Source organism: Manihot esculenta, chromosome 4 (genome assembly GCF_001659605.2).
Source record: "Manihot esculenta cultivar AM560-2 chromosome 4, M.esculenta_v8, whole genome shotgun sequence".
Taxonomy (NCBI): Eukaryota; Viridiplantae; Streptophyta; class Magnoliopsida; order Malpighiales; family Euphorbiaceae; genus Manihot; species Manihot esculenta.
The window spans coordinates 1,179,681-1,205,007 of record NC_035164.2 but is presented as its reverse complement, the minus strand read 5'-3'; the positions used below and the strand labels follow the sequence as shown (position 1 = coordinate 1,205,007).

Below are 25,327 nucleotides of genomic sequence, written 5' to 3'. Positions count from 1 at the left end.
ATTGTGACGGACACCTCTCTTGATAATATTACTATTGTTAAAACTGTTTTGCATAATAAGTTTACTATTAAAGATCTAGGTTAGCTTAAATATTTTCTTCGGCTAAAAATAGCTCGCTCCGATCAGGCCACTATTCTAAGTTAAAGAAAATTTATTACTGACTTGTTGACCGATGTTGGTATATTAAATTGTAAACTTGTTTTACTTCCTCTACCTAAGGGTTTACATTTATCACTAGAGGTCGGTGAGTCTCTTACTCAACCAAATTATTACAGAAGGCTTATTGGAAGACTTTTATATGTTAATCTAACCAGCCGAACATTAGCTATGATGTGCAACATCTAAGCCAATTTATGGCTACCCCTAAAAAGCCTCATTAGGAAGCAATCATGCATATTTTACGATATCTAAAAGTTATTGTTAATGTTGCTTTTTGTTTTCCTATTAGTTGTTATTTTTGAATTACTGCTCATTGTGACTTGGATTGGACATCCTGTTATTTTTCTCAAAAATCTTTAACTGGATTTAGGATATTTCTTAGTTCTTCAATGGTTTCTTAAACAAAAAGCAAACTACTATTTTCAAATCCTCCAACAGTTTGTGAATTGCTTTGGATTACCTCTGTTTTATGAGACTTTAGTTATTCATTCCAGCTTTATTGTGATAATAAGACAGCTATACAAATCGCAGCTAATCCAGTTTTTTATGAGAGAATTAAACATATCGATATATATTGTCATATTGTGCGAGAACAACTTCAGAAATATTTTCTAATTACTTGACATGTGTCAAATCAAGACCAGATAGCGGATCTATTTACTAAGCTTTTATCGGCTGCATTACATCAATAATTTTGCTCCAAATTATCTTTGGTATCCCTTCCAACTTCATCTTGTAAAGGGAGGAGGTGTAGAAGAATACAATCATCTGATCAGGCGACTGCCAAGCCGACCATTTGTTCAACAAGACAACCACCTGACCTAAAGTAAGGACGAGTATTTGTTCAGCAAGACAACCACCTGGCCGATCTAATCATGAAGACCAGGTGGTCAAGCAAGATGACAAAATGACCATCCAAAGCAGTGGCGGAGCCAGGAGCTTCCCTTTGGTAGGGCACCGGCTGCGCCGCTGCGGCACCTTCATCCCCCTTCAAAGCATTTTCCGATCGCCGGTACGGCACGTGCCCCCCCTTGCCGTACCTTCCCTCCGCCCCTGATCCAAAGAGAAGGATATGACTTGACCCAGACGATTAAGCGTAGACGATTTGACAACTTAGTGGATGACCTAATGATGACTAATTAGTGGGATGATCTAATAAGTAAATAGTCGGAATAAGAAATAGTCAGTGGAACGACCTGATAAGTAAATGGTCAGACCAACGACCAAGCAATTAGTGGAACAATGTGATAAACAAAAAGTTGAAAGAACAAGTAAGACGATATGATAAACAAATGGTCGAAATAATAATCAAATAGTTTGATCACTTTGTAAACAGTACATAGACAGATGACCGGTACAACAACCTAATTAAACGAAACTCTATTATTTTTACACTTATTTTATAAAATCACAGTTTAATTTAATTTAAATTCTTTAAGAAATTTATTTTTTTAATTTTTCTAATTCGTGCGGTGGATTAACTCTATAGATAAATATAAATATTCTTTTTTGTACTGAGATAAGATCAAAATACAAAAGAATATTATTTTTTATTATAAATATAATGAATTATTATTATTATTATTATTATTTTTTGCTTGGTCCACTTGGCCACTTATATTATAGCCGACAGTGAAAATTCTGACAATGCACATGCCCTAAATATGAATCTTTCGTCCATGTAACAATAATACTACTATTCATGTAAAGATACAAAGAATGTTTTAACTTTTTGATGTTTGATATTTATTTAACTATTTAATTTTTATGTGCAAATATAAATTATATATCCTTTAAGTTTTTTATGGTTAAATAATTATATTTTTATAAAATTTAAAATTTTATATAATTATAATTTATGAAATTCAAACATTAAATAATTATATTTTTATTACAGTAAAGTATTAAAAAATAATTTAAAAATTAGGCTTATCCACCTATTTTTTATGTAAAAATTAAGAGTCAAAATTATAAATTTAGAATATAAAAAAAATAATATAATAAATTTTTTAATTTTTGTTAGGTGAAAATTTGTGAAGGGTCTTGACTAAATTCCGTCCATAATGCTAAGTTTATGAGATTGTATGAATTTCTTGAGTCTATTCATGTCACATGTTGAATAATAAGCATCGAATTATCGGTTATTTTTTTATATTTTTATTTTTTAATTAATAATTATATTTTATTTTTATATTTTAATGACATTAAAAGATTACGAATATTTTCATTTAAAATTTATGATTATTTATTAATGATATGATATAGATATTATTTTAATATAAATTAAATTATAAATTTTAAGATGAAAATAAATAAAATCACAAAATATTCTTTTAAAAAAAAAGTTATTTAGGTTGAGGGCTTTTTTATTTCTATGTTTTTGAGTTTTTCACCGTTGCAATGTCTTATTTCATCCCATTACTCCAACAATAATGTAAGTTTGAGCCTATTTGACCTTGATAATTTGAAAAATGCTTTTTAAATATATATATATATATATTATTTTAAATATCATAATTTAAAATAATTTTGAAAAAATAATTTATTATTTTAATATTATTATAGTTAAATTATGTTAAAAATAATTTTTTAAATATTTTTTAAATAATTATTTCTAAAAAATTAATATTTTTTCATCCATAACACCAAATTAATGGGTTGGATTCCATTTCATGGACATATCTAGCATGGAGCAATTGGGGCACTTGCCACCACTGCCCCTGGAAATCTTTTATATATGGTTAAAATAATTTAATATTAACGCATTAAATTTATTAAATCTTCCACTGTAGTTTATTAAATTTATCAATTTTACCCTCATCTTTTACTTTTTTAAGTTACTTACTTATACTTAGAGTAAATGCACATTATTATTTTTATTTTAATTAAAATGCTGCTCAAATTTAGGAAATAAATATAATCATTATTATATATATATATATATATTTCTAGATTCAATCTCATTAATAATATTTTTATTTTTAAATTAAATATATATATATATATTATTTTGTTAATTAAATCTTTGATATCCGTTTGATTCATAATTACTCGTGATTTTAAAAAGTCTCGTAGAATTTTTTTTTTTTAAGTCCCTTTTAAATAAAAAGATTTTAAATTTGTTTTATGTGATTCTTTGAAAAAAAATATAAGATTTAAACCTATTGTGATTAATTTATTAAATATAAATTTTTGTAAAATATTTGAAAATATGTTTGTCATAGTGATTTTAACACCACTACTACTAATAATAAGATTCTTAATGATGGAGAATATTATTAAAATCATCAAACGTAGAGCCCAAACTCAAAACTTTTCCAAACACACTAGGCCGAAGATTGAAGTTCTGAGTCCAGCTGAGACCCAAAAGGCCTCTTTTATTATTCTTATAATTTAAAAATAAAAAAATAATTATTATTCTTCCTATCAATATTTTTCTTTTTTAAATTAAATTTTTTATAAAAATTTAATTTATTTTATTTTTTAAAATCTTTTTAATATAAAAATTAATATTTTTAAGTTAAAAAAATATTCATTCATGCATAAAGATAAAATTATTAAGAATTTTATAAAAAATTATTTTAATTTTTTTTATAAAATCATTTATATTAAACAGAGGTTTAACTTTAAGATTCTATTTAGTGATACATGTTGTATTGTTATTACTATTTTAGCAGCGCAAGAGGTATCCTCAAAAATTAAATTATCCGAATCTGAACTCGATTTATATTAGTAATATTTGAATCCGTTTTGAATCCGATTAAAAATTAATTTAAACTATCGGAATCCGTCTCAAATCCAATTATTATTATCTAAATAAAATCTGAATTCGTTTAATCTTATATATTTTAATTAATAATTTATATAAAAAATATTTTTTATTAATAATTTTCATTTAAAAAATCTAATATTTTTAAAGAATATTTAAATTTAAATTTTTAAATAAAAATATATAAAAAAAATTTATAAATATTATTGTAAAATATATTTTTTATATTAAATTAATTATTTATATAAACGGGTTCGGATAATGGGTAGCCTGTACATAAAACCCGAATCCGATCCGAACCCGCAGATATTATTTTTAAAACTCGAACTCATTCCAAACCCGATTATAACTACTCAAATCCATTCTATTAGGGTTCGGTCGGATCAGATACCCAAAAATATTCGATCCGTTCTCATCCCTACTCAGAAGCCGACAATTACTTTAGGAACAATGGTTGGCAAAAATTAAAATAAAAAGTCTGGTTGTTTTAACTATTAAATATAATTGGCAATTGATAATTGATTGTGATAAATATATTTTAAGTGTATTTAAAATAACTAATAAGAGTATATATAAATTTTTTATATTAATGAATAAATACAAAATATACAACATATATATATAATTAAAAAAATTTTTAAATATAATTAATTTACAGGCATATACATAATTATCATAATATAATAATAGATATTATGAATTTAAAAAAAAAATATTAGTTATTATTATTATATTTGCATTTATATATTATATCTTGTAATTTTAAATAATTTATTTATTAACATAAAAAAATATTTATTTAATAAAATATAACTAAATCATAATAAATATATATAACTAACCGTTAATAGGCTGAAACATATTTTATCAAATTAAAATTAGAATTATTTAATGTAATCTTATTCAAAACACGGGAATATATTGATGAATGGTTTGAATTGCAGAAAATTTTTTATAAACAAACTGCGGTAATACATTCAATCAATATAATTAAATATGAGGTTATTATGATTTAAATGAATTTTATTATTTATATACTAATGCATTGTGTATATGTAAGAATTTTTTTTTATTTATTATTTTTTATTGAGTTGGTTTATATTTAAGCAAATATAATTTTTTTTCTTTTTATTTTTAATTTTCATATTTATCTTTCCAAATTAAATAACTATTTTTACTAATGTGTAAATCACTCATTGGTTACAAAATTCAATGTGGGTAATTATATGATTACTTCCTAACAAATTGTGATCCACAAGGGCATAATGTTTTTGGGGCAAAAAAAATTGTCGGATCAACTTCTTGGAGCCCAAGTTTTGGTTTTCCATAATAAATTTTATTACATTAATTAGAATTAAGATTATTTTTTCTTATTTGGATAGAATTATATTATATTTTTCTATTTTAATTAAATTAAAATTCTATTCCACATAAAATTAGGATTAGTGTGACTATAAATACTCTTACATACCAGATAACTTATTATTTAGTGTTTTGTTTACTATTTAGTACTTTGCTTATTATCTGCTTTTTTATACTGAGGTTAGTATTTTATATCGACTCGAAATTAGTGTGACTAGAAATTATACTTGTTTGAAATTAAAATATCTCAATATTTTTAATATCGATTCTGACAATCAATTAAAAAAAAATTATATTTATGCGAATATAGTTTTTTATCTGTTTTTTACTTTTATATTTATCTTTCCAAATTAAATAATTATTTGTACTAATGCATAAATCACTTATTGGTTACATAATTTCATGTAGGTACTATACATTTTCCTCTTAAATTGTGATCCAGGCATAAAGTTTTGGGTGGAAAAAATTTAACATTGACTTCCTTGGAGCCCAAGTTTAGAGTAAACTTGCATAAGAGCCAACTTCATTATCAACTGAGATCAGCTGCTTTTATTAAACTAGAACGGCTTTTACTGCAGGATATTTGAATATGCAGATGATATTGCTTCATGGATTGAGGGATACAAACGAAGAACAACCTCAAAAGCACCTTCTATTTTCCTCTACTTTCCTGGAAAAATCTCCCTATAATGCCAAGCTATTGTCTTCAAATTTTCCAGGAAATTTTGTTATTATACCAGATGGTCTGCATTGCCCCACCTGCAACTCTTTGCACGATTACCCGTCTCGTGAACTAAACAATAAAGAGTGTGACGATTTCCTTCTACTCCTGGAGCACTGTCGCTGTTTCTGTGCTTTTATTGGGCTGCCTCGAAATTGGTTAATGGATTATAATGATTTTTTGAACTCATATTTTAGCAGATTGAATAGAAAGTTTAATTCTCTAGAGGCCTTGATGAGAAAGAATCAAGAACTTGAAGAAAAATCGTGGAAGCTTGTTAGGGAGATTGATACTACTAAAGAAACCTTCTCTATTGGTCCTGTTCTAGAAAAGCTGTGGGATATGCCACTTGGGATTCTTGATGACTGCAAAATTTCATTCTCTAACACTTTGAATTTTCTCTATAGAAAAAGAATTGGGTTTGTGAAAGGAAAGTATTTAATCATATCTACTGAGCTTTTGTTTAGGCATTGTGAGGGAGATATAAATCTTTTCTTGCAACATCTTGGTAAGGCCTATTCTTTAGTTCAATCTCTATATTGTAACGTTTCCAGAATGGCTATTGAAGCAGGTTTTTGGCAACTTTGTCCTGAATTTGGAGGCTTCTTTTGGAGAACCATTGACTTGAAGAAGAATTTCCCTTTCTTGAGAGAATTCATGCAAGACAAGATGATTTTTATAAAGAATTTCTCTCTTTCAGTGGGTCCTTTTTACATAATTGGAGGTGGATACTTCTCCTACATACATAATACAATGGGAGATTTGGTGCTATGGTATATTCCCAATTTTTGGGATGAACATAACTTTGGATACAATCATGAAACAAAGGAAATTTTTCACAATTTTCAGCATTTTTGGTACGGTGTGGAAGAATCTGAATTTGGGTGTCATTATAGTGGAGTAATCCAAGAAGGCTGTGATTACAATATGATGCAATTTCTTTTGGAGGATGGAAGTCCAAACTATCTCCAGAATTGTTTTTCCAGGAGCAATGAGGCTTGAATTAAGTGATAAAGCTACTGTAAGGATTGTTTTTATTATTATTATTATTATTATTATTATTATTATTATTATTATTATTATTATTATTATTATTATTATTTTATTAGGAATATTGTTGCAGAGTTGATTTTAAGACCTTAAAATTAAAAGGTAGTAATTATTTTTATATTATTTGAGTAGTTATTTGTTTGTTTATGTTTATTTTTATTCTGCTGGCTTTGCAAATCTAGTTTGATTTGGGTTAATTTTAGTAGTGGCTGGCAAATATTATAACAGTGAAGCATATGTATGAGTTTAGGTTCTTATCTGCGCAGAAGTATACCTGAATGTTTCTATGCTTTCGAGAAATTGAGCAACATTCCTGGCCATCAAAGTCAATTCCCTTATTTGGAATGAATTAATTCAATTATTTTTTAGCTTTAAAAAATTATTTATTTTGCAAAATCATACATGTTTTCCAAAATTTTCATCAGGGCTTGTGTCAAGGAGTTCGACGTTCTGACATTGGTTTATTTGAATACATATATATATAGGACTTTTCATCAAACAATTCTCAAGGGAACTTGATTATTTTTCTTGTATAGATAGTAGTTCATTGCTTGGAAGCTTCAAGAGTAGGAACATAATTAATGAGGTTGTTTCTTGCTGCTTTGAGCTTGCAAAGAGCCTTTCTTATGCTGATTCGGCTGTCAGGAGAGCTTCTAGTGCAACATAATCCAATCCCAAGAATTGAGATTGCACATTTTGTTGAACTTCTGGGTTTATAGCGAAATCGTCATGGAAAAGAATAAACATAAGCAGCAGCAACTCAGGGTCCAGAACTTGCAATGCCTTGCTAGGAAAAGCTGATTGTACCCATCCAACTAGATTTTCTTCAACCATCAAACTCTCATCTGTAGGACTCTTCCCTGTAAACAGTTCTAGCAATATCACTCCAAAGCTGTATGCATCTCCAGCTGTTGATGGTTTCACTCCAAGGCCATACTCTGCATCAATCATTTATAAACCTCCATGAAGATTGATTATGAGTTGCAAAAATTTGGTATTTGAAGCAAAGAAATTCCAGTAACATAATTAGTTACAAATATTGACACTAAAAGGGATGAAATTGCCAGATTTTGAACCCTGATATGTATTTTGGTGTAACTTTCCAAGGAACTAACCTGGAGGTATGTAGCCTATGGAACCTTTCAGGGCATGAATGGAACTAATTGAAGTTTGGTGATCATTTACTTTCTCTATCAGCAATCTCGCCAGGCCAAAGTCTCCTACCTTGGCAGTCAAGTCTTCATCCAGAAGAATGTTGTTATGCTTCAGATCACAGTGCACCACAGGAACTTCACAGTCATGGTGCAAGTAATCCATTGCACTAGCTACATCAATTGCCACATTTAATCTTTCTACAAGATTCAAGCCTTCTCCATTTTCTTTCTTTCTCTCACCCTTAACCCAGTCTTTCAGGCTCCCATTCCCAAGGAACTCATAAACTAGAGCCAGAAAATTTTTGTTTCTCAAATCCACACTTGAGCAAGATGTAATCAGCTTAACAAGATTTTGATGCCTTACATTTCTTAAAGCCTCACATTCTGCAAGGAAACTCTTCCAAGCTCCGGTCTTTCTGATTTTAAGGACCTTGATGGCTACAACAGTACCATCATTAACACACCCTTTGTACACTGACCCAAAGCTTCCATTTCCAATCAAATTTTCCTCTTTAAAATTCTCAGTCGCTTCGCGGAGATTGTGATATGAACCCATATGATGATGATGCTCCATCAAGTTAGAAGCATCAGTGTTTCTTCTTCTTTTCATATACAATAAAGAAACAATACAGAAGAAGCCTACCAATGTTGCCATGATACCGATAATAACAAATATGCAAACCTTGGCAGGCTTTCTTCCATGATCTTGAGCATTCTCACATCCAAAATTCAAGTAAAGCTTTGGGTTGCCTTCTAATTGAACTCTAGAGAGATTTGCAAAAACACATTCACAGGGAACTGCTCCTTCTAGGTTATTACAGGCAAGGTTCAGTGATTGAAGGGCATGTAGTTTTTGGAGGTCAAGGGGAATGAAACCAGCAAGATGGTTATATGAGAGGTCCAAAGTTTCCAAGCCCTTTACTTCTCCCAAAGTGCCTGGAATATGGCCTGAGAATATATTTCTGGCAATGTATAATTCCTCCAAGCTCTTGCAGTTTTTTATCATGCTGGGAATGTTGCCAGATAAGCAATTGTTAGAGAGATCAATGGTAACTATATTTCCTAGTGATCCAATTTCCTGCGGCAAATTCCCACTTAGGAAGTTGTTGGAGAGATTGAAGATGATGGTCAAGCTTGGGAGATTGAGAACTTCTTTAGGTATGGTTCCATTAAGCTTATTGTTGGATAAGTCTAGTGAAAGCACACTATGTAAATTCCCAAAAGCAGTGGGTATTCCACCTACCAATTCATTTCCTGATAAATCAATGTTGTTCAACTCTTGAAGATTTCCTAAGGAATCTGGAATCCTTCCAGATATCCTATTTCCAGCCAAACCCAATACTTTCAGATTCTCCAATTTGCCAATTTCTTGTGGGATTTCACCAGTAATGGCATTATTGCTTAAATTTAGCAAGGTCAAGTTACTAAGATAGCCAATTGAAGCTGGTATGGTACCATAAAAGTGGTTGCCTCCCATGTACAATCTTTCAAGAACTTTGGAAAGGTTGCCAATGGATTCAGGAATTATACCCTGCAGAAGGTTGCCACCAAAGCCAAGGAATTTAAGACGGGTACTGTTTGTTAAAGAAGTGATGAATCCAAGACCATTGTCACCTGAACTAACAATCTCGTTGGAACCAATGTTGTACATTTCCAAGAATGGAAGATTTCCAAGACCAAGTGGCACTGTCCCTTCTAAAAGGTTACATGCCATTCTGATGAGTTGAATATTTGTGAGATTGTTCAAAGACTCTGGAATAGTTCCAGTGAACTTATTAAAGCTGATACTGAATCCTAGAAGTTTAGGAAGCTTATACCCAACATCGATAGGAATTTCTCCTGCAGTTAGTTCACAGATAAGGCCAAATAAACTAGGGAAGACATGTTGAAAAGTGTGGAAGGGACGGAACCTGTGAGATTATTTGTGGTAAGAGCAAGAACCTTCAATTTCTGAAGACGACTCAAGTCACTAGGAATTGGGCCACTAAGTGCATTGGTGCCTAGAATAAAATCCTTCAGGGATGAAATGCTTCCTATTGATGATGGAATTCCACCCAAAAAAAGATTTCGCCCCAAGTTCAAAACCTGGAGCTGGGTGAGAAAGCTGATTTCTTCAGGAACTTTCCTGTCATCTCATTCATTGACAAGTCAAGTACTCTGAGCTCAGCCAATCTGCTTATGTTCGAGGGAATCGAACCTTGCAAGCTGTTGAAACTAATATTCAGAATTCTCAGGTGAAAAAGACTCTAAATTTGATCAGGAAGTGTTCCTATAAGCCTATTGTTTTGAAGTTGGAGAGAGCGAAGCACAGAGAGATTGCCAAAGTAAGGGCTAATTGACCCAACAAGCCAAAGCTCGAAAGATTGAGGCCAACGACTCTGTGGCTATTGCAGGAAACTCCTGTCCAGTTGCAAGGAGAACTGTTCAGGTCCCATGAAGATAATGTGTTCAGAGTTTGAAGGCTAATTTGAGACTTGAATAAGATCAAGGCCTACTTATCAGTTTCAATGCCTAGAGTGGCTGAATCTGAAAAGGGAAATATGCATTTGAAGAACACAAGGAATAGATAGAAAAGACTTAGATGGAAAGAGAAACTCATGTCTTTAGCATTGAACTGCATGTTAATGAATAAGGCTTATCTTCAAGATGACAGGTTTACAGTAATCAGCTAAGATGGGAAATATCTTAAACTGATTTGATGTAAAATCAGTTCATATATGATAATGGCTAACTGGTTGGATTCAACAACTTGAGAGTTGCAAGGAAATTTCCTGAACACCTTTGAACCCTTGAATTAGTAAAACAACTAATATCACATTGAATGACAGACAACATTAATCTAAACCCAAAACCTACAGGAAGTCCAGAGTTGCCTAATTGAAAATTGCTCAAGTGGAAAAACCAGAGCTAAGAAAATCTCAACTCACAAGTTTTCAAAGTAGGAAAGAAAATTACCCGTGAATTGACAAAATGATATTTATATTAAATCAGTTGCAATCACTACAACAGAAACATTAATGTATAACATATTATTTACAGTTAAGTTGTTTTCTGATATTATTTTTGGTAAATATTTAGACTTTTTTACGGTCAAAGTTGTTTGAATTCTTACTGATCATTTACAAAGTTGTTTAAAGAATGCAGCGATAGGTCTCTTTCATGACTGGGTAAGACTTCCTTTTAGTTTATTAACATTTCTCTTAGCTCTTCAAACCCTTGCATTTGATATTTGAAAATTCTCAAGTCTTGTACGGGGAAGCATTAAATATTAAATAAAATTTATTGGTTATATAACCACTAATTAATGGGTTCCTCTCCTTCACCATACAAGGGTAAGACATTGTGTTACAACTAAGTTAATCATATCATAAATGGAGATACCTCGTCGGTATCACCTTCTTCGTATGCAGAATCTTCCTGCTCTTCTTCATCAGACTCGTCATCATTGTCAGATTCATCCTCAGCTTTGATTTCTTTGTTTGGCTCTACTGGCTTCGAAACATTAGCCTTCCCTTGGCAGGCTGAACATTTCCTTTAAAATAAAAGAATCAAAGAGATTATTCATTTGAAGTTCCATCAACATGCTCCTCTGAATCAATATCAAGTGAATAAGGGGAATACCATTGTCTGCATTCATCAATGGGAATGGCTCTTCATCTTCTGAATCTTCCTCTGCAAAAACCAAATATATCAGCAAAATATATGAGATAAACATAATTAATGATAATTACAAAAGCAGTGCTTGTCATTGGACTCACCAGAAAAAACAGTTCCCAGTGGAAGACAGAATAAAGTCAAGGAAATAACACAGGACACTTATCCACTTCATGAATGTAGAACATAAGGAACAGTGAATTCTTGACATCAGTATTTAGTGCATCATTGACAAGAGGAATTAAATCTAGATGTCACTGACAATAGGAGTGAGAAAGAATGAATTCTAGACATCTTTCAAAACCGACAGGAACCCTTAAGTTGTAATTTTTTATAAAATGCATCATTGAGATTAGTTTAGGTTCCAAACCTATGCTTAGCAACATCAGGACTTCAAACTTCAAGATTATGTGAAAAATCAAAACTAGATGATAAAATGCCAGGGTGCTTCAGCGAAAATACAGAATTTAAAACCACAATGGACAGAAAATATATCTGCAACACGTTATTGCTTGAAGGAAAGAATAATAGAATACATATCAAAAGCAATACAAGAGGAAAAAGACAATTTGCAACTGGTGAAGGATATTCTTCTTCTGGCAATTGACTTTTATAACCACAGAAGTAGACACTCCCACTTTTCCAGTTGTGAGATAGCTCAACCTCTCTTTCAAAAACCAAATCAAAAGGCAACTGAGGGATGTTTTCAGGAGAAAGAGTTCCCAATACAATCTTCTTATCATCAATCAATCTTTAGAAAAAGGGGCACTGATTCATTTCCTTTCTTCGACTCCCCTAGAGCTCAATAATTTAGTAAGAAAATCAAATCAACACGGCAAATTCAGAACATAAGACACAGCAAATACACAAAAATTTAAATAGTTTAAAAGCAAACCTGAGAGAGATGTATGATGGTTTCAGGATAAGGTGTTACTTTGACAGGCTCCCCAGCCTTGACCTCAATACCTAGTTATAATAAAGAGAATATAGGAAATTAGCATAACAAAATTAAAAGCACATCATATTGAAAAAATAGGAAAATGGAAACAGAAATTCACCAACGAGTAATTTTAGATCAAAAAAATCAACACCAGGAGGAGAGCAAGGCAATAGGAATTACAAGGCACAAAAACAAAGACATCAAAAAAAAGAAAAACAATCCAACAAAATGAAGACACCATGTATGAAACAGAACTTAACTCCACTCATGCAGGTCTTTCCACATGCCAATGCAGCACAAAAATTGCTACCACAGAACATTATGGAGTAATACAAGGTCTACAGGACAAATATTATCATATATAACCATACTCAGAAACTAATGTTAAACAACTTCCTTTAGCTTCATTAACCATTAACTTCCTTTCCTATAGCTCTTATAAACTCCAACATCAGTACATTAGATATAGAACTAATACAAATGAATACACACTCACATAACATGTTCCCAGAACAAAAATTCATGTACAGGGCTGAAAGTGAAACAAGCTAAGCAAAATCATAGCCTAATCCTCCTGTTATATACGTGGTAATACTGAAAAATCATTATCAGTATAATCAGTGCCAACATCGCTGTCCAAGTCTGAGTTCAAATCATCCTCATACTCTCCATCTTGCACATCCTTGCTAGCCTCAAAATTATTTTCCACGTAGTCTCTTCCAAGTTGCTCCAATTCATCACCTTCTCTATCCCTTCTATAGCTAACCAGCTCTGCATCCACTTTTGCCTTCCTTGGACTTATCAAAACTAACTCACCCAACTTCCTCCTCGCTAAATACAAATCATTTGGCTCTACCAATTCCCCTTTCTTATAAGCCTCCCTAAGAAACACTGTATGCAGCTTACCATGATTCCCTCTTGTTGAGACATAAAATATCCCCTGATGCTGAAGGCAAAATTCCTTCAACTTGTTAGGCAAATTCATAGCCATTCTAAAATGTGCTATCCTCTCCAGTGTGATTTTCTTCTCCACTGTCAATGACAACAATTCATGAATAGTTGCTACTGCTCTCTTCTCCAACCTCTTCTGAGCCTCAATTGACCTCAAATCATATCCAGAAATATCCTCATAAGGTGACCAATACGGTGTTCTTTGCCATTTCCACACTGCAATCCTGTAATACTTTCCTATCTTAAACCCGGGAGGAAAATTGATGATAAACGAAAACCGAATATCCTCAGCATTCATCCCTTTCTCCCTGTACTCTCTCTCCCTAGCTTTCTCTATTGCGCAAACAGCTAATTTGAGGTCTCTGTCAACAATCTCTATATACTTATTCCTCGTTTCATCAGCATCTATTAGTCTAAAATACTGAGGATTTTTAAGAACAACAGAGTACTCAAAATCATCAGGCAATCCAAATTCAGACCTGGCAATCCTTACATGCTCCAATCGCAGCCGACCAGTGTTCGACATCATTATCAGTTTCCTTAAGCGGGTGACAGCATCGGGTATCTGGGCAATCAAGGCTTCCTTTTCTTGTTGAATTTGAAGAAGGGCTTTGCGGGTTAAACGACAGTAGAGGATCCGTTGAACAGGATGCTCATAGACTTCGAAGACGTGGGGGAATTTCAATACAAAAGAGCCGGCCTCGTACAGTTTAAAACCGAGGCGGCGAGCGAGATTGTCAAGGCGAGAAATTGGTACATTTTGGTTGATTTGGGATAGAATTAGGGACTGGAACTTGAGGACCTTGCGGGTTTTCTTCTCGATTTCCATGTAATTGTCGTAGCCATAGTCGCGCACTCGCTGCTGCTTTCTGGGAATGGAAGTGGATTGGGACATTGACTTCATGAAAGTGAGGTTGTAGGGAGTGGATTGTACAGATTTTAGGGTTTTGGTATTGAATTTGAGGAGAATGAAGGAAATGAAAATACGCATTTTGGTTTCTGATCTGATGGAGGTGTCCAGGGTTTAGGTTTTTGCAGGGAGGCAAACAGAGCAAATGCCGCCATAACGGGCACAATTGAGAATTTGCATATTGAGAAAGTGAATGACGGTGGACGTAGATGCAAAAGCCTGAGCACCTGTACAGAAAAAAAGGCCTAAGGCCCAACCATTGTGATCTGGTGGCCCACCAGTGATTTTAAATAAAATTACTTTTTATAACCGCCGAACTTTTTATACCCGAACAAATTTAGACTCCAAAAAAAACATATATCCAATATCCATCAGTCTTTTTTTCAGACCAACTCCATGTCGCACACTTTAATTTAGTGATATGAAACAGGTTGGACTGATTACACGTGCAGACCCATTTAAAAAAAGTCTGATCCGGTGACATGACAGAGGCAAGAAAGCATGCTTAGCCATCTCACATCTTTATCAGCATGCACGCCGGAGAAATTGAATGGTCGTTTGGCGTGAAAAAGTGTTCTGACATTTGTATATGTAGCAAAAGAATAGTTAAACACTCATTATAAATTTTATTTTTTAAATTTTAAAATATTAATATTAAATACAATTTTAAGCATAAATTTGAAAATATGTTTTTAAGGGTGAGTTTAATAATAAAAAAAAAGGAAAATAAGATTTTTAATGATAGAGAATATTATTAAAATCGTGGGATGATGGAACCAAAACTCAAATTTTTTCCAACGCATTAGCAGCACAACTGAAATCCGAGTCCTCCTCAAGTTAGCCTCGAAGGTCTATTTTATTAGTCTTATGATTTGAAAGTAAAATAAAATAATTATTATTCATCTTATCAATATTGTCTACACAGTTTGAAATAGAAATTTTTAATTTAATTATTTTTTATAATTTTTTAAATTAAAAAATTTTCATCCTATATACAAATAAAATTATAATAAAAAAATTATTTTAATATTTTTTTATAAAATTATTTCCATCAAATAAAGGTTTAAGTTTAAAACCAACCCTATTCATCAGCATGTTTTAATAGCTCAATAGACATTCTTTATTTTTTTTTATCAAATTGAAATTAAAATTGTTCAAACATAATCTGTTCCTCTTGAATTAAAACACGCAGATACATTGACGAGAGGTTTGGGCTGGAGAAATCTCTTATAAGCACATGTAATAATACATTCAATTAATAGGATATAATTAAATATAAAATTTATTTTAATTTAAATTAATTTATTATTTATATATCCATGTATTAGTTGTGTAAGAATTTATTTTATTTTATTAATTTTTATTTGAGTTGGTTTATATTTAAGCAAACATATATCTTTCCAAATTTTAATAATACATAGATCACTTATTAGTTACAAACTCCAATGTTGCTAACTATATGATTACTTCCTAATAAATTGGGATCCACAAAGGCATAACATTTTTTAAGAGAAAAAAAATTTTAAATCAAAATTTAGAGATATAAAAGGGTTTGATATATGTAAAAGTTAAATTATTTAAATTTAAATTTAAATAATTTAAATTTAAATAATTTAAATTTAATTTATATTAGTAATATTTAAATTTATAATAAATTCGATTAAAATTAATTTAAATTAATTTATGTAATTGGTCCAAAATAAGAGTATTTCATAAGTGAATAGATATGAACTCACTTTGTATTATCGTGAGAAATAAAAAATAAAAAAATATAAAAGATTGTAGAAATTATATCTATTTAAAATTAAAATATCTCAATATTTTTAATATCAACTCGACAATAATATAAATATGATTTTTTTTAATTTATGTATTTATCTTTTCAAATTAAATAACTATTGATGATCGCTGGATTTTTTCGCCTCGGTGTAAGGCTAGACCCACTAGGACAGCCCACAATCTGAAAGCTTCTACATTTCCTCCAAGAGTCAGGTCCGGCCCGCCCAGCTCAAAGACCCGCTCCAATCAGATTCTTCAATCAGGCCGGCTCAGCTCTTTCGGCCCAATGAACAGATCCCCCAGGGCCTAGTCTTAACTTTATCTATCGGCCCAGCTCGGAACCAGGAAGAAGTTCAGTCCATTCGTCTTGCGAGACAATTCGCACGCGTGTCTGGGGAGAATTAGGAGTCGTTACGCATGGGGCAGCGATCTGATTCCCTCGTACGTCCATATCAACGTGACAGGGACAGGTGGTCCAATGACATACATTCTGTTACACGTCACTAGCAGACAAAAGAAAACATATAAAAAGAGAAATATTCTCCTCTGAATCTAAATTTTTTCCAATTTTACAGAACTTATTGTAAAACCCTATTTTTTGAATTTCAGATCATCAACTATATTTATTAATGCTAAGTCATTGGTTATATAATTTCATAAAAAAATTAAATACAGCTTCTTTAGAATCCTTATTTCTCATATTTTGTTATACTAACATATGATCTGCCTGCAACTCTTTGCATGGTTATCCATCTTGTGAATTAAGCACTAAAGAGACTGAAAATTTCCTTCTACTCCTTAAGCATTGTTGTTGTTTTTTGCTTATATTGGGCTGCCTCGGTGTGGGTTAATGGATTGTAATGATTTCTACTTATAGCAGATTGAGTAAAAAATTTGATTCTCTAGAAGTCTTAATGGGAAAGAACCAAGAAGTTCAATGAAAAATCATGAAAGCTTGTTAGGGAGATTGAGACTACTCAAGAAAATTGTTTTGGTCATGTTCTAGAAAAGCTATTGGATCTGCCACTGTGGTATATTCCCAATTTTTGGGATGAACATAACTTTGGATACAATCACGAAACAAAGGAAAATTTTCACAATCTTCAACATTTTTGGTATGGTGGGAAAGAATCTGAATTTGATTGCCATTACAAAGGAGTAATCCAAGAAGGTTGTGATTATAATATGATGTAATTTCTTTTAGAGGATTATTAGATTAGGAGCGTTGTCTCTTTTCCTGAAAGCAATGATGCTTGAATTTAACAGTAAAACTAACTATAAGGATTGCTTTTTTGTTATTATTATTTTTATTATCTATCAGAAATATTAGAGAATAGTTTATTTTTAGACTCTAAAATTAAAAGATAATAATTATATTTTATATTAGAGTAAATTATTTGATTTAAAAAAAATATTAGGGTAAATTATACTTTAATTTCTGAATTTTAACGTGATTAACAAATAAATTTCTATATTTTTAAAATCAAACACTTAAATTCCTATATAATCAATTTATCCAAATTAGAGATCTTTTCGTTTATAATTCCATTAGTCAACCGGTCAAAAAGAAAATAAATATTTTAAATATCTAAAATACCTTTATAAACACTTAAATTCTTTCCAAAATATAGGTGGAGAATTTTATATTGTATAAACTATATTTTGGTTTATAAGTTTTAGCATATTTGACAAATTAGTCCTTATATTTTTAAAATTAAATATTTAAATCTCTCTATATTTAATCCGTTTAAAATTATAATTCATTCAATTATTATAAATATTAGTTCAAAATTAATAAATGGTTAAATTTTTTCTAAAAAAATAATTTCTTTTTAAAATACTCTATAAAAACATACAACCTACTTAAATTTTACTTGATATCACTTAAAAGTAGCTGAAATGTAAGTATTTTATGAAAGTTTTGAAATTATAAATATCGAAATATTTTAATTTATAAAAATTAAAGAATAAAAAATATTAAAAATTAAAATATTATAAATAAAAGTTGAATGGAAAGACACAAATGTTTTTCCAAATAAAATATAAAAAAATTAAAATGTTTAAATTATAGCAGATGAAAATAACTGATTATATAAGAATATAAGTATACGATTTTAAAATATAAAAACCGATTATTAATTATATTTTAAAGACTAAAATATAATTTAGTCATTGTCTGATTTGAGTTGTTTATATATTCTGGCTAATCTTAGTAGTGGCTAGCAAAGATTATAATGCACCTTCTCTTATCATGATAATAAATTTTATATATAATTTTCTTTTTTACTGTTTTTCCAATACAACACGAATAATTTTATAGACATTAACCTATAATTCCTAAATAAATGTTCTTCAAATATGTGTTATGATGAGTTCAGATTCTTATCTGCGAAGAAGAGGCATACCTGAATGTTTTCTGTTCTTTGGAGAAATTGAGAAACATTCCTTGCCACCAAAGTAGGAAAAAAAAAGGTTTTATGTATCGAACTCTTATTTGGAATTAGAAATTTCAAAAAGAAAATCAATTTAATTAATTTTTTTATCAACCTTTTTATTTAAAATGTAACGATTCAATTTTACTTTAAAAAAATAAAAAAAATTAAAATTACGTATAATTTTTTTTTTAAAAAAAAAAAAACAATTTAATCCTTTGCACAATAAATTTTGATTTCCAAAATTTGTATCCCAGCTTCGGTCACGGAGTTCCGAGTTTATAGCTTTGCAGCTGCCGCCACCCATTGTTGCAGGCTTGAGTTCATTGACGAGGCTAGTTCTTCCCGACTTTGGTTATTTGAAGCTACAGTGCATCAAGTTTAAAGCAGTTGCCAAGAGATATATGCATGGTGAATTTAGCTCTCATGGAATAAATATGATATATCACACTTCTTCAGTTCGGTTTGAAACATTAAGAGCCGGCTAAACTCACAAAACATCAAAGATCATGCAACATCACAACACATTAATGATCATGAGAAACAATAAATTAAAACAGAATTCAAAATGAGCACACACCCACCCAATTTTAGAACCATTACCAGTATTTGCAAAACAAGCTTTACTATCACAAACCTCTCCCTTCCTAAGGCATGCCTAACAAAATCTTCTAACTTGGTTCTCTCATGAAAAAAAAAATTAACTGTATTTACTTTCCACCATGCTTGGCCTTTGAGTGAGACTGCAGAGCAACATCTGAGGCGAATGACCTGTTCACAGGTTACTAGTTAGCAACACTCAAGACTCCTCTAGCAGATAGAGTAACATCTAACAGTTTCCTAAACACACCTTTCACAGGATTTGCAAGCGAACTGGCCACCAGATTTTGGGGTCTGTGCTTTAGTATTGCTGCCGTTTGCAGCAGCTTTTCCACCACCCTTGGCTGGATGAGGAGTTGCAGTATGCCCTCCCTTCTTACCATCTGGTCCGGGGAAAAAAAATAATATATATACATAAACACATCGGTAATATGTGGAAAAACTACATATTGTATATTTACCAAAAAGGAACCACTATTTGTCAATAATTAAATTATCCAGTCACTGCAGGTCAATGTTGCGAAGATGAAAATTCAGAAATCTAAAACCTTTATCACAAGAAAAATGCTACAAAGCAGAATTGTGTTTTCAGAATTGCAGATACATGCATAATGCCAAAAGTAATAGAAGACAATATAGACATCTGGAAAATGATTAGCAGAGAGGGTATAAGAAAATACACCTGTCTTCTGAGGAGTAACTGACTTTATCTTCTTTGAGGGCACAGGGGTCTTTGTTGCAGACTCATTGGGTCTCTTCTTGCCTTTCTCAGCCTTTTTAAATAAAATAACAAAAAATAAGCAATCACTCTTGTTTGAAAATCATATAAAATCAACCACAATACTAATCTCATACCTTCTTCGGAGTCTCCTCATCTTCACTCTCAGAATCACCTTCTTCCTCTGAATCTTCAGACATTTCCTGCAAAACAAAGCATAAACTTATTTTAGAATGCCATCTTATAGTAATGTTGATTGGGATGGAAAAAAACAAAACAAAGCAAAATGACAAAGAAGACCATTATGAAAAGATAATTCTACAAAGTTAAGCAAAAGAAAAAACTTGCAAGATGAAGCTTAATGAACTACTTTATTTTAGTTGTAAAATCATAATGTTTATTTGTCATGCAACTGAAAATGTTACATTATCTCAGCCAAAACATATTTAGTTTAAAAAAAAAATCTTCAGAAGAAACATATTTCAACTGGTATCAGTTTCATACTCATTTTTTAATCGCACAAATCTATTTTTTCATCTAGTTTGACAGCCCTGTCAGAATTAACTTCAATCAGTTAAAAAAATAAAGAGTAATTACCATCATCCTACTGATTTTAAGTTACATTAGAAAATATCTCTCCATTAATCCATCAATTAAAAAAAGTAGAGTACTCAGCACACAATTTGGAATCTGATTGTAATTTAACAAATCAGAATATCATGCATGCAAAGCATAGCTGTAAGAATCTAATGTGTTCCTCTCCACTATATAAGGGTAGACAATGTGTTACATCCAAGTTAATCACATCATAAAATGGAGATACCTCATCAGAATCACCTTCTTCATCAGAAGAATCTTGCTCATCAGACTCATCATCATCAGATTCATCCTCAGCTTTGATTTCCTTCTTTGGATCTACTGGCTTAGCCTTTTGTTTCACAGAAGAATCAGGCTTTGAAACATTAGCCTTTGCCTTGGCAGGCTTGGTATTCTCAACCACAGGCTGAACATTTCCTTTAAAATAAAAGAATCAAAGAGATTATTCATTTGAAGTTCAATCAACATGCTCCTCTGAATCAATATCAAGTGAATAAGGGGAATACCATTGTCTGCATTCATCAATGGGAATGGCTCTTCATCTTCTGAATCTTCCTCTGCAAAAACCAAATATTTCAGCAAAATATATTAGATAAACATAATGATAATTACAAAAGCAGTGCTTGTCATTGGACTCACCAGAAAAAACAGTTCCCACAGGAAGACAGAATAAAGTCAAGGAAATAACACATGACACTTATCCACTTCATGAATGTAGAGCACAAGGAACAGTGAGAAACAGTGACTTCTTGACATCTTTGACATCAGTATTTAGTGCATCATTGACAAGAGAAATTAAATATAGATGTCACTGACAATAGGAGTGAGAAGCAATGAATTATAGACATCTTTCAAAACCTGACAGGAACCCTTAAGTTGTAATTTTTTATAAAATGCATCATTGAGATTAGAGTTTAGGTTCCAAACCTATGCTTAGCAACATCAGGACTTCAAACTTCAAGATTATGTGAAAAATCAAAACAAGATGATAAAATGCCAGGGTGCTTCTGCGAAAATACAGGGTTTAAAACCACAATGGACAGAAAATATATCTAAAACACATTATTGCTTGAAGGAAAGAAAAATAGAATACATATCAAAAGCAATACTAGAGGAAAAAGACAAAATTTGCAACTGGTGAAGGATATTCTTCTTCTGGCAATTGACTTTTATAACCACAGAAGTAGACACTCCCACTTTTCCAGTTGTGAGATAGCTCAACCTCTCTTTCAAAAACCAAATCAAAAGGCAACTGAGGGATGTTTTCAGGAGAAAGAGTTCCCAATACAATTTTCTTATCATCAATCTTTAGAAAAAGGGGCACTGATTCATTTCCTTTCTTCGACTCTCCTAGAGCTGCCTGAAGAACAAAAGAGACTCAATAATTTAGTAAGAAAATCAAATCAACACGGCAAATTCAGAACATAAGACACAGCAAATACACAAAAATTTAAATAGTTTAAAAGCAAACCTGAGAGAGATGTATGATGGTTTCAGGATCAGGTGTTACTTTGACAGGCTCCCCAGCCTTGACCTCAATACCTAGTTATAATAAAGAGAATATAGGAAATTAGCATAACAAAATTAAAAGCACATCATATTGAAAAAATAGGAAGCTGGAAACAGAAATTCACCAACGAGTAATTTTAGATCAACCAAATAGACACCAGTAGGAGAGCAAGGCAATAGGAATTACAAGGCACAACAACAAAGACATCAAAAAAGAAAAACAATCCAACAAAATGAAGACACCATGGATGAAACAGAACTTAACTCCACTCATGCAGATCTTTCCAAATGCCAATGCAGCACAAAAATTGCTACCACAGAACATCATGGAGTAATAGAAAGTCTACAGGACAAATATTATCATATATAACCATACTCGGAAACTAATGTTAAACAACTTCCTTTAGCTTCATTAACCATTAACTTCCTTTCCTATAACTCTTATAAACTCCAACATCAGTACCTTAGATATAGAACTAATACAAATGAATACACACTCACATATCATGTTCCCAGAACAAAAGTTCATGTACAGGGCTGAAAGTGAAACAAGCTAAGCAAAATCATAGCCTAATCCTCCTGTTATATACATGGCAATACTGAAAAATCACAAATACGCACTTATAAGTTCCCAATACTCACTATTCGCAAACAAAGCAGCTCCAAACAACATAGAAATGCAAATAAAAGAATCAATAAGCACCATTTCACGAGCAAATATGAAAGGCAACGCACAGCTAATCTGTGACCATATATATTAAGAAGTGTAAAATTCAATAGCAGGAAATGAATCAATGAAAAAACTTCCAAGCTGAAGATGAAACATAAAAGAGAAGAAATGATATTAAATGAAAAAACATGAGCTTACCCCAGAATTCCATGGAGGAAAATAGAGGGAAATAGAAACAAAGGTAGGGATTTAAAGAAGTATTGAGACAGAAACGTGATAGTGAAAGAGGCGGAACAAGAGAGTGTTTTGCAGGTATTGATTTATAAGGGTTTTCGTGAGCAGAGCTTGGCAGCAGCTAGGGTTTTCGAGTGAAGACTGCGCGTGAACCGTGGCCTGTGATGTGAATTATTAGAGCAAATCTGATTTTGGGCCAGCATTCAAGGGCCTTTCACTTTTTTAATAATAATAATAATAAAGTTTATAGAATTTTTAGGGTAATTTATAATATAATAATGTGATTTAACAAAAAATTATAGTTTAGTTTTTATTATTTTAATAATAAATAACTTAATTCTTAAGAGTTTCATCTTGTAAATAATATAATTCATCCGTTAAAATTTATTATTAAATTATAATATTTTAGTTATTTAAATTTTATTTTTTATAACAGTTTAATTTTTTTAAATTTTAATAATTTATTTTTTATAAATTTAGTATTTACAAAAATTCAATTTTTTAATTTAAATTAATAATTGACTCATAATAAATTTAATAGAGTTATTATTTTATTAATAAAATTAAAATTCAGAAACTAAATTATTTAGTATTAAATGAGTGAAAATGAAATTATGTGTTGTGCTAAATCTGAAATAATGTTTTTTTTTTTAAATAATGGAATATGAGATCATCATTTAATTATTAATAATTTCATTTTAAAAAAAATAAAAATTGAAAAATTAATAACAATATATATATTATGTGTGGCAGAAACAAAGAGCACGTGGATTTGTAATTTAGTCACGAGATTTGAATACGAGTCATGAAATGAATAATAAAAAGCCCAATAACTAATTAGATTAATTCTTCAATATGTTAATCTACCCAAATTCAATTTACGTTCCAATACTATGGAATTGTGAATTTGAAAATAAAATATATTAATCTAATTAAATTGTTTAATGTTTTCAGTTAATTAATGATTGGGAATTACCCTTATCTAAAAAAAAAAAAAGATTGGGAATTAACCTGATGTACACGTTTTTCATACCGTTGTGCACGTGAAAAACTCAAGATTAGAATGTAATATGATTGTTCCTCCACATGATTTTTTTATGTAGAAATTTATATAAAAAGTATAAATTATAAGTTTTGGAATATTAAATTTGTTTGTTAATGTAATAAACTTATCCGTAATGGTAATAAAAAAGTTTACATTTATTCCATTAATATGGCATTTAGTTGCTCTTGATTGAGGCTTTTTTTTTTTTTTTTTTTATCTTTCTTCTTGTTATTTTTGTGTAATTGCAATAGGTGTCTTTTGTCCTAAGATATATATAAAACAGTTGAATAGTTGGTTCTTTGTTTTGACTTTTTAAGATTGTTTCTCTTTTCTCCTTTTTTGGAGCCATGATACATGTATTTTATTTGTATGTTTATTTTATTTTACACATCTTAAATTTTATTATCCTAAATAAATTATTTTGATAAATTTACATAAAGTTTCAATTGGATTTTAAAAATGATCTTTACTTCAATTCAATGATGTGGTATACGAAAATTGCCCCGCAATATCCCGCGAGTGCACTTGAATTATGCTATGCCCTCTCTATATACTGCTGGTCTTTACTGATTTCCCAATGACTTTTTTCAATTTAATTTTTGTCTACATGCATATTTTTTTTTCTTCTATATTTATTTTTATGTCGGTTGATTGTCTATCTATTATAATGTCATTTGTAATAGTGTGCAAATGGAAACATCAAATCGATAAGGTTTAGTTAGTGGCGATATTGATGTAGCACTATTGAAATCGATTTTAGTGTAGTCGATACATTGGTAGTATCAAAATTTTTTATTTTTTTATTTTTGATTTTATTCGATTTAATTTGATTTGTTATTTATTAGTTAATTTATTTTTTATATTTTATTTAGTTTGATTTATTATGATTTGTATCTTAAGATTTTTTAAGCTCTCTTGTATATAGTTGACTGAATTTTATTCTAAATAAAGAATAAAAAATGAGAAGTATGCCTTTTTATTTTTTTCTTTAGGAACGCTTTGAATATTCAATATATTCACTCCATATTTTGATCGATTCCCTAGAAGAAAAGTAAATGAAGTTCTCCCACTCC

At 30.7% G+C, this 25,327-nt stretch overlaps 3 protein-coding genes and 1 pseudogene across 5 annotated transcripts; all 4 read right to left on the bottom strand.

The window, feature by feature from the left end:
* Positions 1 to 7,422: 7,422 nt before the first annotated feature.
* LOC122721256 lies at positions 7,423 to 11,990 on the bottom strand (annotated as a pseudogene).
* LOC110613619 (histone deacetylase HDT1-like) lies at positions 10,884 to 13,224 on the bottom strand. The gene is made up of 7 exons (XM_043956037.1): positions 13,176 to 13,224; positions 12,765 to 12,835; positions 12,422 to 12,601; positions 12,310 to 12,364; positions 11,837 to 11,887; positions 11,597 to 11,736; positions 10,884 to 11,003 (listed from the first exon to the last, which is right to left on the bottom strand). Exons 1-7 carry the CDS (start codon positions 13,222 to 13,224, stop codon positions 10,884 to 10,886), a joined length of 666 nt encoding a protein of 221 aa, XP_043811972.1.
* On the bottom strand, positions 12,459 to 14,875 carry LOC110613320 (protein ROOT PRIMORDIUM DEFECTIVE 1). Of its 2 annotated transcripts, XR_006350483.1 has the most exons (3): positions 13,306 to 14,875; positions 12,765 to 12,835; positions 12,459 to 12,664 (listed from the first exon to the last, which is right to left on the bottom strand). XR_006350483.1 is itself a non-coding variant. In XM_043956009.1 (1 exon), the coding sequence occupies exon 1, from the start codon at positions 14,749 to 14,751 to the stop codon at positions 13,387 to 13,389; it is 1,365 nt and encodes a 454-aa protein (XP_043811944.1). In that variant the 5' UTR covers positions 14,752 to 14,874; the 3' UTR covers positions 13,149 to 13,386. The 2 variants fall into 2 exon arrangements, 1 of the variants encoding a protein (XP_043811944.1); XM_043956009.1 differs by lacking the exons at positions 12,459 to 12,664; positions 12,765 to 12,835 and having other exon boundaries at positions 13,149 to 14,874.
* A 4,537-nt stretch (positions 14,876 to 19,412) lies between these two features.
* Positions 19,413 to 23,372, bottom strand: LOC110613322 (histone deacetylase HDT1). Of its 2 annotated transcripts, none has more exons than XM_021754385.2 (10): positions 23,174 to 23,372; positions 22,268 to 22,338; positions 21,945 to 22,156; positions 21,436 to 21,446; positions 21,303 to 21,353; positions 21,023 to 21,213; positions 20,337 to 20,402; positions 20,164 to 20,254; positions 19,732 to 19,864; positions 19,413 to 19,652 (listed from the first exon to the last, which is right to left on the bottom strand). In XM_021754385.2, the coding sequence occupies exons 1-10, from the start codon at positions 23,184 to 23,186 to the stop codon at positions 19,592 to 19,594; spliced, it is 900 nt and encodes a 299-aa protein (XP_021610077.1). In that variant the 5' UTR covers positions 23,187 to 23,372; the 3' UTR covers positions 19,413 to 19,591. The 2 variants fall into 2 exon arrangements, with proteins under 2 accessions (XP_021610077.1, XP_043812165.1); XM_043956230.1 differs by lacking the exon at positions 23,174 to 23,372 and adding an exon at positions 22,807 to 22,849.
* Positions 23,373 to 25,327: the final 1,955 nt, after the last annotated feature.